This window comes from Pygocentrus nattereri, chromosome 19 (assembly GCF_015220715.1).
Source record: "Pygocentrus nattereri isolate fPygNat1 chromosome 19, fPygNat1.pri, whole genome shotgun sequence".
Lineage (NCBI taxonomy): Eukaryota > Metazoa > Chordata > Actinopteri > Characiformes > Serrasalmidae > Pygocentrus > Pygocentrus nattereri.
This window is the reverse complement of record NC_051229.1, coordinates 165,166-182,665: the sequence shown is the minus strand read 5'-3', so window position 1 is coordinate 182,665 and position 17,500 is coordinate 165,166. Positions and strand designations below refer to the sequence as shown.

Below are 17,500 nucleotides of genomic sequence, written 5' to 3'. Positions count from 1 at the left end.
TTAGAAAACTCACCCTCCAGCTCACGGACTCAGAGTCAGAGCAAAACTCAGACACAGAGAAACCTGAGAACACATTCAGACATTACACACACACACACACACTACACAAACACACACTACACAAACACACACACTACACAAACACACACACACACACACAAACACACACGCACACCACACACACACACACACACTACACGAACACACACACACACACGCACACCACACACACACACACACACACACACACACACACACACACACACACACCACACACACACACACACGCACACCACACACACACACGCACACCACACACACACTATACAAACACACACACACGCACACCACACACACAAACACACTATACAAACACACACACACACACACACACCACACACACACTACACAAACACACACACACACAATACACAAACACACACACACACCAGACACACACGCACTACACAAACACACACACAAACACACACTACACACACAAACGCACACAAATAAACACACGTACACTACACACACACACTACACAAACACACACACACACACAAACACACACACACGCACACTACACACACACACACACGCACACTACACACACAAACAGACACAAACACACACACACTACACACACACACACCACACACACGCACACTACACACACACACAAACACACACACACTACACACACACACAAACGCACGCACACACACTACACAAAACACACACACACTACACAAAACACACACACACTACACACACAGGCACACTACACACACACACAAACACACGCACACTACACACACACACTACACAAACACACACACACACCAGACACACACACTACACACACACACACACACACACATACACACACACTACACAAACACACACACACACAGAAACACACATTACACACACACACGCACTACACAAACACACACACACACAGAAACACACACAACACAAACACACACACAGAAACACACATTACACACACACACACGCACACACAAACACACGCACACTACACACACACACTACACAAACACACACACACATACACTACACACACACACAAACACATGCACACTACACACACACACACTACACAAACACACACACACTACACAAACACACACACACACACACTACACAAACACACACACACTACACAAACACAATACACACAAACACACACACACTACACAAACACACACACACAAAAACACATGCACACACACACACACACACTACACAAACACACACACACACACACACACACAAAAACACACAAACACAATACACAAACACACACACACACACTACACAAACACACACACAAAAACACACGCACACACACACACTACACAAACACACACACACAGACTACACAAACATACACTTTACACAAACACACACTACACAAACACACATACAAACACACACTACACACACAAACGCACACTACACAAACACACACACACAAACACACACATGACACAAACACACACACACACACACACACAGTACACACGCACACACTACACAAACACACATGCATTCAAAAACACACACAAACTACACACACACACACGCACACTACACACTAAACAAACACGAACACACTACACAAACACACACACACACAAAAACACACGCACACACACTACACAAACACACACACACACTACACAAACATACACACACACAAAAACACACACAAACACAATACACACAAACACACACACACGCTACACAAACACACACACACACACAGACTACACAAACGCACGCACACAGACTACACAAACATACACTTTACACAAACACGCACTACACAAACACACACACAAACACACACTACACACACAAACGCACACTACAAAAACACACACACACAAACACACACACGACAGAAACACACACACACACACACACTACACAAACACACGCACACACTACACAAACACACATGCATTCAAAAACACACGCACACACACACACACTACACAAACACACGCACACTACACAAACACACTAACCCTAACCCTAACACACATACACAAAAACACAATGCACACACTACACAAACACACGCACACACTACACAAACAGACATGCATTCAAAAACACACACAAACTACACAAACACACACAAGCACACTACACACTACACAAACACACGAACACACTACACAAACACACACACACACACAAAAACACACGCACACACACACACACTACACAAACATACACACACACAAAAACACACACAAACACAATACACACACACACACTACACAAACACACACAAAAACACACGCACACACACACACTACACAAACGCACGCACACAGACTACACAAACATACATTTTACACAAACACACACTACACAAACACACACACAAACACACACAAACACACAAACGCACACTACACAAACACACACACACAAACACACACATGACAGAAACACACACACACACTACACAAACACACGCACACACTACACAAACACACATGCATTCAAAAACACACGCACACACACACACACTACACAAACACACGCACACTACACAAACACACGCACACAGACACACTACACAAACACACACAAACACACACACACACTACACAAACACGCACACACACACACTACACAAACACATGCACACACACACACTACAAAAACACACACACACTACACAAACACACACACACACACACTACACAAACACACTAACCCTAACCCTAACACACATACACAAAAACACAATACACACACTACACAAACACACACACTACACAAACACACACACACACTACACAAACACATGCACACACACACTACACAAACACATGCACACACACTACACAAACACATGCACACACACAAAAACAGACACACACATACTACACAAACACACGCACACACACAAACACTACACAAACACACGCACACTACACAAACACACAGATACACAAACACACACACACTACACAAACACACACACAAACACACACAAAAACACAATACACACAAACACACACACAAAAACACACTAGACACGTACAGACATACACACACACAATACACAAACAGACGCACACACAGACACACACAAAAACACACTTCACACACACACAAACAGACACTACACACACACACTACACAAACACACGCACACACACACACACAAAAACACACTACACACACTACACAAACACATGCACACACACACAAAAACACACTACACATAGAAACACACAACACAAACACACATACTACAAACACACACAGACAAACACTACACACACACTACACAAACACACACTGCACACACACTCTTTCACACACACACACACACACACACACTATACACACACACATACACATGCACACACACACAAACACACGCGCACACACACACACTCTTTCACACACACACCCACACACATCCACACACACACCCACTACATACATGCACACACACACAAACACACTGCACACACACACAAACACACGCACACACACACACGCACACACACAAACACTACACACACACACACACTACACAAACACACACACACACACTACACACATACACACACACTGCAAACCCACACCCACACGCACTATACAAACAATACACACACACTCTCTCTCACACACACACACGAACACATACACACACACAAACACACACACACACACACACAAACGCACCACACACATACACCCTCACACACACAAACACACTACACACACAAACACATGCACTCAGAAACACACTGCACACACACACACACAAACACTATACACACACTACACACACACACTACACAAACGCACACACACACACAAACACACACACAAACACACAAAAACACACTACACACACTACACAAACACATTTACACACACACAAAAACACACTACACAAACACACACACACAAACACACACACAAACACACACTACACAAACACAAACACGCACACACCAACACACTACACTCACACATGCACTCAGAAACACACTGCACACACACATACAAACACTATACAAACACACAACTACACACACACTATTACACAGACACACATGCAGTCACGTATAGTGAGTCCTCACTTGAGTCCTTAGGGGGTCTCTGTGTGTGAGGTGTTTCACACTCCTGTCCAGGCAGATGCTCAGGTGAGTGCTGCTCCTGATCGGCCTGCAGGTGAGGGAAGAGTTACGCTCACTCTCTGAAACTTCTCACTGGATTCTCTCCAAATCCTCAGTTTTCTTACGTCTCTCTAATTTCTCTGAATTCTCTTTATGTTGTCCTAATTTCCTCTAAATTACTTGAATTGTCACTGAATTCTCAAAATTCTCTGAATTATATCTGAAATCATTCAGCCTTTATTTAAAATACACTGAGAGTGACCCTCGTTTTCACTGTATCCGAGAGTTATACATAAAACAAAGATTAAAAAGAGTAAATGTAAATCAATTACAGCAAAACTACAACAAAAAATATGAGTTTAAATTTATATACAGCTGCCTGTACAGAACCAGCAGAGCCAAATCAGACAGTCTCACCTACACACAGACTATCACAGTCTGAGATGTGTCACGCATCCCTCTGGCTCTGAGATACACTCATACTCCTTCTCCCAGAATCCTCTGGGAGATCACATGACCTGACCTTGACCCCTGCCCGTTCCTTATTCTCCACTCACCGCTCTCGTTCAAAAGAGTGCTAATTCTGTTCAATTGTCTTCTTTATCAAATGAACATAGGGGTTTATTTTATTAGCCTGGGCTTTAGTTTAGTCAAGTTGTGAGGTATTGCATCTATATAGATCCACTGAGTGCTTTGGTGTCTTTGTTATTTCTGTTTATGACCCTTTTGCCTGTTTCTTCGACTCTCCGATTTGACCCATGCCTGTTTTCTGACCACGAACCTGGATTTTGATTCAATCAGTAAAACCTCCTTTTCTCCTTTTAACCGTGAGCATCTGAATCTTTCTGGGACGTTGGTGGAGATGGGAAAATCACTGAAGTACAGGCTGAATAAAACTGAACCTGGAACTGAACCTTGTGGAACACCCAGATTTATGGTGTACCTAAGTCACACACTGCTGCCTATCTGAAAGGTAATCTCAGAATTCTCTGAATTTTGTCAAAATGTTGTGAATTCCCTTTAAATTTGATCTGATTCTCTTGAATCTAATAATTCTCTAAGAATCTAAGAAAAAATTCTCTGAAATCTCAGAAAATCCTTGAATTCTCTTAATTCTCTCCAAATTTGCTCTGAATTCTTTCAGAATTATCTGAATCTCCAGGATTACCTATGAATTCTCTGAAATCTCTGAACAGTCTTCTGAACTGTCTTAGAATCCCTGTCATTTGTGAATTCTCTGAATCTCTCCAAATTCTCAGAATTCTTTCTGAATTCAAATCTGAATCTTTATTTGTCAAGTACCAGCTGTACAAGGAATTCTCTTCAAATCCAATAAAAATTCTACAAATTCTCTCAGAATTTTCACAATTTTCTGAATTCTGTTCCACTAAATAGGAAGAAGAGAATGTGAGGCTGAATGTCTGGATCTGAGTTTGTACGACTCACTTGCAGGTTGGTGTTGCTGCCCTCTCGTCTATGCAGGACGCTTACAGTCCGGCACGTTTCCGTTTCTGTGTCCAATGAAGAGATTTGTTTATTTTTCTCTTCCTCTGATGTCAGTTCTCCATTGCTGCTCTTCTTACTGGCCCAGGAAACACTCTGATTACAACCTTACTGTGAGTGCATGTGTGTGTGTGTTTGACTGTGTGTTTGAGTGTGTGTGTGTGTGTGTGTATGTATGTGTGTTTGAGTGTGTGTGTGTGTGTTTGACTGTGTGTTTGAATGTGTGTGTGTATGTGTGTTTGACTGTGTGTTTGTGTGTGTGTGTGTGTATGTGTGTTTGAGTGTGTGTGTGTGTGTGTTTGACTGTGTGTTTGAGTGTGTGTGTGTGTGTATGTGTGTTTGAGTGTGTGTGTGTGTATGTGTGTTTGAGTGTGTGTGTGTGTGTGTTTGAGTGTGTGTGTGTTTGACTGTGTGTTTGAGTGTGTGTGTGTGTATGTGTGTTTGACTGTGTGTTTGAGTGTGTGTGTGTGTTTGACTGTGTGTTTGAGTGTGAGTGTGTGTGTGTGTGTTTGAGTGTGTGTGTGTGTGTGTGTGTGTGTGTGTGTGTGTGTGTGTGTGTGTGTGTGTGTGTGAGTGTGTGTGAGACACAAAGTGACCAAACCTTTGACTGGTCGTCTCTGTGTCTTCAGGGTCTGGTAGAGAGATTTTAAACTTTAGACTTTAATGAATTCAGTTTAATTCAGTGTAAAAAGCTGTAAATAAACACAGAAACACAGAAACACATCACAGTGACACAACTTTAACCCTAAACTCTGATCTCTAAACCCTAAACCACCGACAAACCACACAACACCTACACACACACACACACACACACACACTCAAACTCACTGCACACATACTCACAACACTCACAACACACAAACACAACACTCGCATTACACTCACACACTCTCTCTCTCACACACACACACACACACACACACACACATACACACACACACACACACACAAACTTACCCTACATTCACACACACACACACACACAAACACACTCAAACTCACTACACACACTCACAACACTCACAACACACAAACTCACTACACACACTCAACACTCACACCACACAAACATTCAAACACTCACAACACATACTACACACATACAAACACACACACAACCAAATACACACTCACAATACTCACACTACACTCACAATACACTCGCACACACACAAACACTCCCACTAGAGACACAAACACACACACACACACTCAAACACACACACACACACACACAACACTCACAATACTCACACTCACTACACACAAATACACACACACACACACACACTCAATTCAAACACACACTCAGACTCACACTCACGCTACACACACACACACACACACACATTCAAACTCACACTTACACACTCACAATACTCACACCACACACACACACACACACACAAACTCACACAACACTCAGACTACACTCACGCTACACACACACATACAACTCACTCACTCATGCACACAACACTCATACTAGACACATTCAAACTCACAATACTCACACCACACACACACAAATACCCACACACACACACACACTCAAACTCACGCTCATTACACACACAAACACCACTCAGACTGCACTCACACTACACACACATACACACTGAAACTCACTCTCACTACAAACACACACACAAACTCACTCTCACTACTCTTAGAACACTCCCACTATTTACACTACACAGACACTCAAACTCACACTCACTACACACACCCCCACTATCCATTCATTTTCTAAGCCGCTTCTCCGTCAGGGTCGCGGGGGGTGCTGGAGCCTATCCCAGCAGTCATCGCGCGGAAGGCAGGATACACCCTGGACAGGTCGCCAGTCCATCACAGGGCAGACAGACAGACACAGTCACTCACACCCAGGGGTAATTTAGCATGTCTAATTGGCCTGACTGCATGTCTTTGGACTGTGGGAGGAAACCGGAGAACCCAGAGGAACCCCACGCAGACATGGGGAGAACATGCAAACTCCACACAGAGAGGACCCTGGTCACCCGGCCGGGGAATCGAACCCAGACCCTCCTCGCTGTGAGGCGACAGTGCCACCCACTGTGCCACCGTGCCGCCCACACCCCCACTAATACACTACATATGCACTAGACACACACACATACACACACAGACTTACAAACACATGTACATAAACATACACTCACTCACCTGTTGTATTGTGGGTCAGTAGAGCCCATTGGCTGCTCGGAGATGAGCTGTGTATGGAGTGATGCTGCTGTAGGAAGATCAGTAAAATCCTCAAATTAAACTCTAATATTATTTTTTAATTCAGGGGCTTTAATAAAATTCTTTGCTCAGTTTTTGTTTTTTCAGCAGGGAAAGTCAATATTACAAAACTAACCTATATACACTCCTACAAACCTCTCTCGATTGCATTGAGATATTCTGCCATTTATTATATTCATTTTATAACTGAATGCATCATAGACCACAATACAATTCTTTCTTTGTGATATTTGTTGTGAGTGTTCTATAGTCATACTATCAGTGTATATCATACATATATCATATATCAGTGGTATATTATCACTAATAAAAATGAAAAATACAATATAAATAATAAATTTATAATAAAATTAATAAAAAAATACAATAAAAATAATAATAATCCATCCATCCATCCATCCATCCATTATCTTCCGCTTGTCCGGGGTTCGGGTCGTGGGGGCAGCATCCTAAGCAATGAAGCCCAGACCTCCCTTTCCCCAGCCACTTCCACCAGCTCTCCAAGGGGGATTCCGAGGCGCTCCCAGGCCAGCTGGGCGATATAGTCGCGCCAGCGTGTCCTGGGTCTTCCCCGGGGTCTCCTCCCAGGTGGACTCGCCTGTGACACCTCCCGAGGGAGGCGTCCAGGAGGCATCCTAACCAGATGCCCGAACCACCTCAGCTGGCTCCTCTCGACGTGAAGAAGCAGCGGCTCTACTCCGAGTCCTTCCCGGATGACTGAACTTCTCACCCTATCTCTAAGGGAGAGTCCAGACACCCTGCGGAGGAAACTCATTTCGGCCGCTTGTATTCGCGATCTTATTCTTTCGGTCATTACCCAAAGCTCATGACCATAGGTGAGGGTGGGAACGTAGATTGACTGGTAAATCGAGAGCCTTGCCTTATGGCTCAGCTCTTTCTTTACCACAACAGACCGGTAAAGAGCCCGCATCACTGCTGACCCAGCACCAATCCGCCTGTCAATCTCCCGCTCCCTTGTACCATCACTCGTGAACAAGACCCCGAGATACTTGAACTCCTCCACTTGAGGCAAGAGCCTATCCCCGACCCAGAGAGGGCTCTCCACCCTTTTCCGCCTGAGAACCATGGTCTCGGATTTAGAGGTACTGATTCTCATCCCAGCGGCTTCACACTCGGCTGCAAACCGATCCAGCGAAAGCTGAAGTTCGCGGCCTGATGTCCCCAATAGGACCACATCATCTGCAAACAGCAGTGATGTGACCCTGAGGTCACCAAACCGGACACCCTCCATCCCTTGACTGCGCCTAGAAATTCTATCCATAAAAATTATGAATAGAATCGGTGACAAAGGGCAGCCCTGACGGAGTCCAACTCTCACTGGGAACGAGTCTGACTTACTGCCGGCTATGCGAACCAAACTCCAGCTTTGTTTGTACAGGGCCTGAATGGCTCGTAGCAAAGAGCCATGTACCCCGTACTCCCGAAGCACCTCCCACAGAATACCCCGGGGAACACAGTCAAATGCCTTCTCCAGATCCACAAAGCACATGTGGACTGGTTGGGCAAACTCCCATGAACCCTCCAGAATCCTGGAGAGGGTGAAGAGTTGGTCCAGTGTTCCACGACCAGGGCGGAACCCGCACTGTTCCTCCTGGATCCGAGGTTCGACTATAAGCCGGACTCTCTTCTCCAGTACCCCTGCATAGACCTTGCCAGGGAGGCTGAGGAGTGTGATTCCCCTGTAGTTGGAACACACCCTCCGGTCCCCTTTTTTAAAAAGAGGCACCACCACCCCAGTCTGCCAAGCCAGTGGCACCGCCCCCGATGTCCACGCAATGTTGAAAAGACGTGTCAGCCAAGACAGCCCCACAACATCCAGAGCCTTGAGGAACTCAGGGCGGATCTCATCCACCCCTGGAGCCTTGCCACCAAGGAGCTTCTTAACTACCTTAGCGACTTCGGCCTCAGTAATGGACAAGCCTATTCCCATGTCCCCAGACTCAGCCTCCTCACTGGAGAATGTGTCGGTGGGATTGAGAAGGTCCTCAAAGTATTCCTTCCACCGCCCAATGACGTCTTCGGTCGAAGTCAGCAGCACACCATCTCCACTATATACAGTGCTAGTGGCACACTGCTTTCCCCTTCTGAGTCGCCTGACGGTTTGCCAGAATCTTTTCGGAGCCGACTTAAAATCAGTTTCCAAGGCCTCACCAAACTCCTCCCATACACGGGTTTTTGCCTTGGCAACAACTGAAGCCGCAGATCGCTTGGCCTGTCGATACCTGCCAGCTGCCTCTGGTGTCCCACAGGCCAACCATGCCCGGTAGGACTCCTTCTTCAGCTTGACGGCATCTCTCACCTGGGGTGTCCACCACCGGGTTCGAGGATTACCGCCCCGACAGGCACCAACTACCTTACGGCCACAGCTACAGTCAGCCGCTTCAGCAATGGAGGAACGGAACATGGCCCATTCTGAGTCAATGTCCCCCACCTCCCCCGATATCTGGTCAAAGTTCTGACGGAGGTGTGAGTTGAAGATCAATCTGACAGGTTCTTCTGCTAGACGTTCCCAGCAAACCCTCACTATGCGTTTGGGCTTGCCTGGTCTGACCGGCATCTTCCCCCACCACCTGATCCAACTCACCACCAGGTGGTGATCAGTTGACAGCTCAGCTCCTCTCTTTACCCGAGTGTCCAAAACACATGGCCGCAAGTCCAATGACACGACTACAAAGTCAATCATTGAACTGCGGCCTAGGGTGTCCTGGTGCCATGTGCACTTATGGACATCCTTGTGTTCAAACATGGTGTTCGTGATGGACAAACTGTGGTTTGCACAGAAGTCCAAAAACTGAACACCACTCGGGTTCAGATCAGAGAGGCCATTCCTCCCAATCACACCCCTCCAGGTCTCACTGTCATTGCCCACGTGAGTGTTGAAGTCCCCCAGTAGGACAATAGAGTCTCCAGGAAGACCACTTTCAAGCACCCTTCCCAAGGACTCTAAGAAGGCTGGGTACTCTGAACTGCTGTTCGGTGCATAAGCACAGACAACAGTCAGGACCCGTTCCCCAACCCGAAGGCGTAGGGAAGCTACCCTCTCGTCCACCGGAGAAAACCCCAACATACAGGCACCGAGTCGAGGGGCTATGAGAAAGCCCACACCTGCCCGGTATCTAGCCGGTATCTCTCAACCTCGCGCACCAACTCAGGCTCCTTCCCCGCCAGTGAGGTAACGTTCCAAGTTCCAAAAGCCAGTTTCAGCAACCGAGGATCAGAACGCCAAGGCCCACGCCTTCGGACACTGCCCGATCCACAACGCACCGAACCCCTACTACTGCCCCTCCCATTGGTGGTGGGTCGATGGGAGGGGGGACTCATGGAGCTCCTTCGGGCTGGGCCCGGCCGGGCACCATGAGTAAATGCCCGGCCACCAGACGCTCGCTGGCGAGCCCCTCCCCCAGGCCTGGCTCCAGGGTGGGGCCCCGGTAACCCTGTTCCGGGCAGGGTACACAAGTCCTGTTTTTCTGTCTTCATAGGGGTTATTATGGATCACACTTTGTCTGACCTGTCACCTAGGACCAGTTTGCCATGGGAGACCCTACCAGGAGCTTTTGCTCCAGACAACATAGCTCCTAAGATCACTCAAGCACGCAAACCCCTCCACCACGATATGGTGGTGATCCAAGGAGAGGAATAATAAATACAATAAAATAATTCATTAAATATATATAATTAAAATAATATAATTATGCATCAGCTATTCTTTCCAAAACTCGTTATAGCCAGAATTGTTACAAATGGATTAAGCAGCATGTTGTAGTGAAACTCCTGAATTCCAGCTCACCTCATCATTGCATCTGCTTCTCAGTTCTGTTTCTAAACTCTGGCTGAATAACGCAGGAGAACCAATGCAGTTCGGCTGATTTTCTGATCCACCTGTAATGAATAAATATACAGTACAATGTACAACACAGTGCTCCGCGCACAAAACACCTTACGATTTTCCTTCAGTTTGAACTGTGAGTGAGATCTGCCTTAGTGAGGAAGATTCTCTACAAGAGCTGAAAGAACTGCTCAGACGGTTCTCTCAGTGATGCAAAACTCTTTACTACACTGATTGACACTTTACTGCAGTGACTGACACTTTACTGCAGTGACTGAGGCTTTACTGCAGTGACTGTCGCCTTACTGCATTGACTGACGCTTTACTGCAGTGACTGATGCTTTACTGCAGTGACTGACGCTTTACTACACTGACTGACGCTTTACTGCAGTGACTGACGCTTTACTACACTGACTGACGCTTTACTGCAGTGACTGAGGCTTTACTGTAGTGACTGACGCTTTACTGCAGTGACTGAGGCTTTACTGTAGTGACTGACGCTTTACTGCAGTGACTGACGCTTTACTACGCTGACTGACGCTTTACTGCAGTGACTGAGGCTTTACTACAGTGACTGACGCTTTACTGCAGTGACTGACGCTTTACTACACTGACTGACGCTTTACTGCAGTGACTGACGCTTTACTACACTGACTGACGCTTTACTGCAGTGACTGACGCTTTACTGCAGTGACTGACGCTTTACTACGCTGACTGACGCTTTACTGCAGTGACTGAGGCTTTACTACAGTGACTGACGCTTTACTGCAGTGACTGACACTTTACTACACTGACTGACGCTTTACTGCAGTGACTGACGCTTTACTGCAGTGACTGACACTTTACTGCAGTGACTGACGCTTTATTGCAGTGACTGACGCTTTACTACACTGACTGGCGCTTTACTACACTGACTGACGCTTTACTGCAGTGACTGACGCTTTATTGCAGTGACTGACACTTTACTACACTGACTGACACTTTACTGCAGTGACTGACGCTTTACTACACTGACTGACGCTTTACTTTACATTACATTACATTACATTACATTTAGCAGACGCTTATATCCAAACCGACTTACAAATAATGTGGTACATAGAACAAACATAGTCAGGCCTTAAAGGAGGCCAAGGGGTAATAGCGGGGTAGAGAAGGGAAGGAGGGCAGGAAGGAGATGAGGTTGGTAGTGGTTAGATTGCAGGAGGCGATTAGAGCAAGTGCTCCCTGAAGAGCTCCGTCTTCAGGAGTTTCTTAAACATAGCGAGGGACGCCGCTGCTCTGACAGCGGAAGGTAGCTTGTTCCACCATTGGGGAATCAAGTATGAGAACAGTCTCGATTGCTTTGTGTGACTGTTTTGGCTAAGCGACGCTCATTGGAGGATGGCAGCGGCCGGGCGGTGCTGTAAGCCTTTAGGAGCGAGTGCAGGTAGGAAGGAGCCTGCTCTGTTAACACCTTGTAGGCAATTGTAAGAGTTTTAAATTTGATACGAGCAGCAACCGGTAACCAGTGTAGCTCAATGAGCAGTGGGGTGACATGCGCCCGTTTTGGTTGGTTACCAAACCAGACCAGACGCGCTATAGCGTTCTGAACCATCTTCAGTGGTTTTACAACACAGGCCGGGAGGCCCGTCAGTATGGCACTGCAGTAGTCGAGGCGTGAGATGACCACTGCTTGTACCAAGAGTTGGGTGGCTTGTTGTGTTAGAAACGGCCGTATCTGTCTGATGTTGTACAGCGCAAAGCGGCAGGACCGAGCCACCGAGGCAACATGGTGCGTAAAGGAGAGTTGGTCATCTACCATAACCCCCAGGTTCCTAGCAACCTTTGTCGGGGAGAGTGAGAGTGAGTCGATGGTTATGGTGAAGTTGTGTTGAATGGATTGTTTAGCTGGTATAACCAGAAGTTCAGACTTGGACAGGTTTAGTTGAAGGTGGTGTTCCTTCATCCATGCGGATATGACCGAGAGGCACTGCGATATCCGCACAGAGATCGACGGGTCATCAGGCGGGAATGACAGATAGAGCTGGGTGTCGTCAGCATAGCAATGGTACGAGAAGCCATGTGAGCGGATAACCCGGCCTAGAGAGGTGGTGTATATAGAAAAGAGAAGGGGTCCCAGTACCGATCCCTGGGGATCCCCAGTGGATAGCGAGTGGGCTGAGGAGAGCTCTCCATGCCTCGATACCTTGAATGAGCGCCCAGTGAGGTACGATCTGAACCATAGTAGCGCATTGTTTGAGATACCCATGTTTGATAGAGTAGACAGGAGAAATTCATGATTGACTGTGTCAAAAGCGGCTGAGAGGTCCAGCAGAATGAGTACTGAGGACTGTCCTGCAGCTCTGGCAGTTTTTAGTGCCTCAATCACAGATAAAAGAGCCTTTTTAAGCAATGGTGTGACTTGGGCTTGTTTAAAGATAGTTGGAAACACACCAGTAGTTATGGAGGCATTGATGGTGTGTGTGATAGCTGGGATGATAGCAGGTGCAATGGTTTGTAGTAGGTTGGTAGGAATCGGATCAAGTGGACATGTAGGACGGCTACATGTTACAAGAGTCAGTGCCTCGCTCTCAGTGAGAGGAGTAAACGAGGAGAAGATGGCACCTTTGGTCGAGGGATACAGAGGAGCAGAGCATGTGGTAGGACCGCTACACGTTGCATCAGTGAACTGGCTGCTTATGGCCGCCACTTTTCCACTTTTTTTACTGCAGTGACTGACGCTTTACTACACTGACTGACGCTTTACTGCAGTGACTGACGCTTTACTACACTGACTGACGCTTTACTGCAGTAACTGACGCTTTATTGCAGTGATTGACGCTTTACTGTAGAGCTGTAAAGACAAAACTTACCGGAGTTTAAGGGTAATAATAGCTCTTCATCATCATCATCATCATCATCATCATCATCATCATCACCATCATCATCATCATCATCACTGGAACTGCTAAACTTCTGATAAAAAAGTGAATTATTAACATCAGAATATTGTAATTATTATAAAACATTTGCAATTATTATTCCTTTATTCCTTTATTAAAGTATACACTTACATCAATAATGAATATTAATAAACAAAAACAACGATGACAATAATAATAATAATAATAATAATAATGTTGCTCTTAGCAAGAAAGTTCTGCAGCTCACTTTTATCTGACATCATTCATCACATTCTCTGCACTTTCATCACAAACACTCAACATCATTATCCTTACCACTATCACACTCACCACCCCATCACCATCATCACTATCACACTCACCACCACCATCACCATCATCACTATCACACTCACCACCCCATCACCATCATCACTGTCACACTCACCACCCCATCACCATCATCACTGTCACACTCACCACCCCATCACCATCATCACTATCACACTCACCACCACCATCACCATCATCACTATCACACTCACCACCACCATCACCATCATCACTGACACACTCACCACCACCATCACCATCATCACTATCACACTCACCACCACCATCACCATCATCACTATCACACTCACCACCACCATCACCATCACCACTGACACACTCACCACCACCATCACCATCATCACTATCACACTCACCACCACCATCACCATCATCACTATCACACTCACCACCACCATCACCATCACCACTGACACACTCACCATCACCATCATCACTATCACACTCACCACCCCCATCACCATCATCACTATCACACTCACCACCACCATCACCATCATCATCATCACACTCACCACCACCATCACCATCATCACTGACACACTCACCACCACCATCACCATCATCACTATCACACTCACCACCACCATCACCATCATCACTGACACACTCACCACCCCATCACCATCATCACTATCACACTCACAACCACCATCACCATCATCACTATCACACTCACCACCACCATCACCATCATCACTGACACACTCAACACCACCATCACCATCATCACTATCACACTCACCACCCCCATCACCATCATCACTATCACACTCACCACCACCATCACCATCATCACTGACACACTCACCACCACCATCACCATCATCACTATCACACTCACCACCACCATCACCATCATCACTGACACACTCACCACCACCATCACCATCATCACTGACACACTCACCACCACCATCACCATCATCACTGACACACTCACCACCACCATCACCATCATCACTGTCACACTCACCACCATCATCACCATCATCACTGACACACTCACCACCATCATCATCATCACTATCACAAACACTCATCATCATCATCATCACCACGACCATCACCACAATCACACTCACCACCACCATCACCATCATCACTGTCACAAACACTCATCATCATCATCATCATCGTCACCACCACCATCACCACCACTATCACACTCACCACCACCATCACCATTATCACTGTCACACTCACCACCATCATCATCACTATCACAAAGACTCAACACCACCATCACCATCATCACTGTCACACTCACCACCACCATCACCATCATCACTGACACAGTCACCACCACCATCACCATCATCACTGTCACACGCAACACCACCATCACCATCATCACTGTCACACTAACCACCATCATCATCACTATCACAAACACTCATCATCACCACCACCATTACCACTATCACACTCACCACCACCATCACCATCATCACTGTCACACTAACCACCATCATCATCACAATCATCATCATCATCATCGTCACACTCACCACCATCATCACCATCATCACTGTTACATTCACCACCATCATCATCATCACTATCACAAACACTCATCATCATCATCATCACCACCACCATCACCACTGTCACACTCACCACCATCATCATCGTCATCATCATCATCATCACGGTCACATTCATCATCATCATCATCACAATCATCATCATTGTCTCTGTCACACTCACCATCACCACCACCGTCATCTTCATCACTGTCACTCTCACCACCATCACCACCATCATCATTATCACTGTAAACTCATGGCCACCATCATCATCATCATCACTATCACAAACACTCATCATCATCATCATCATCACCACCATCACCACTGTCACAGTCACCACCATCATCATCGTTACCATCATCATCACTGTCACATTCATCATCATCGTCATCATCACCACCACCACTGTCACACTCACCACCATCATCACCATCATCACTATCACACTCACCACCACCATCACCATCATCACTATCACACTCACCACCACCATCACCATCACCACTGACACACTCACCATCACCATCATCACTATCACACTCACCACCCCCATCACCATCATCACTATCACACTCACCACCACCATCACCATCATCATCATCACACTCACCACCACCATCACCATCATCACTGACACACTCACCACCACCATCACCATCATCACTATCACACTCACCACCACCATCACCATCATCACTGACACACTCACCACCCCATCACCATCATCACTATCACACTCACAACCACCATCACCATCATCACTATCACACTCACCACCACCATCACCATCATCACTGACACACTCAACACCACCATCACCATCATCACTATCACACTCACCACCCCCATCACCATCATCACTATCACACTCACCACCACCATCACCATCATCACTGACACACTCACCACCACCATCACCATCATCAC

The 17,500-nt window shown here is 46.3% G+C and overlaps 1 protein-coding gene across 3 annotated transcripts in view; it reads right to left on the bottom strand.

Moving 5' to 3' along the window:
* The window catches only part of LOC108415110 (rho guanine nucleotide exchange factor 28), an 83,007-nt gene that overhangs the window by 19,003 nt on the left and 46,504 nt on the right, over nt 1–17,500 (bottom strand). For 2 of the 3 annotated variants that reach the window (XM_037547721.1, XM_037547719.1), the window contains 7 exons: nt 14,658–14,760; nt 11,764–11,855; nt 7,878–7,944; nt 6,292–6,322; nt 5,634–5,769; nt 4,152–4,236; nt 14–63 (listed from right to left, as the gene is read on the bottom strand). In XM_037547721.1, the coding sequence (XP_037403618.1) occupies nt 14–63; nt 4,152–4,236; nt 5,634–5,769; nt 6,292–6,322; nt 7,878–7,944; nt 11,764–11,855; nt 14,658–14,760 (564 nt within the window). The remainder of the gene's footprint in view (nt 1–13; nt 64–4,151; nt 4,237–5,633; nt 5,770–6,291; nt 6,323–7,877; nt 7,945–11,763; nt 11,856–14,657; nt 14,761–17,500) is intronic. The other variant, XM_037547720.1, reaches the window with a different exon arrangement.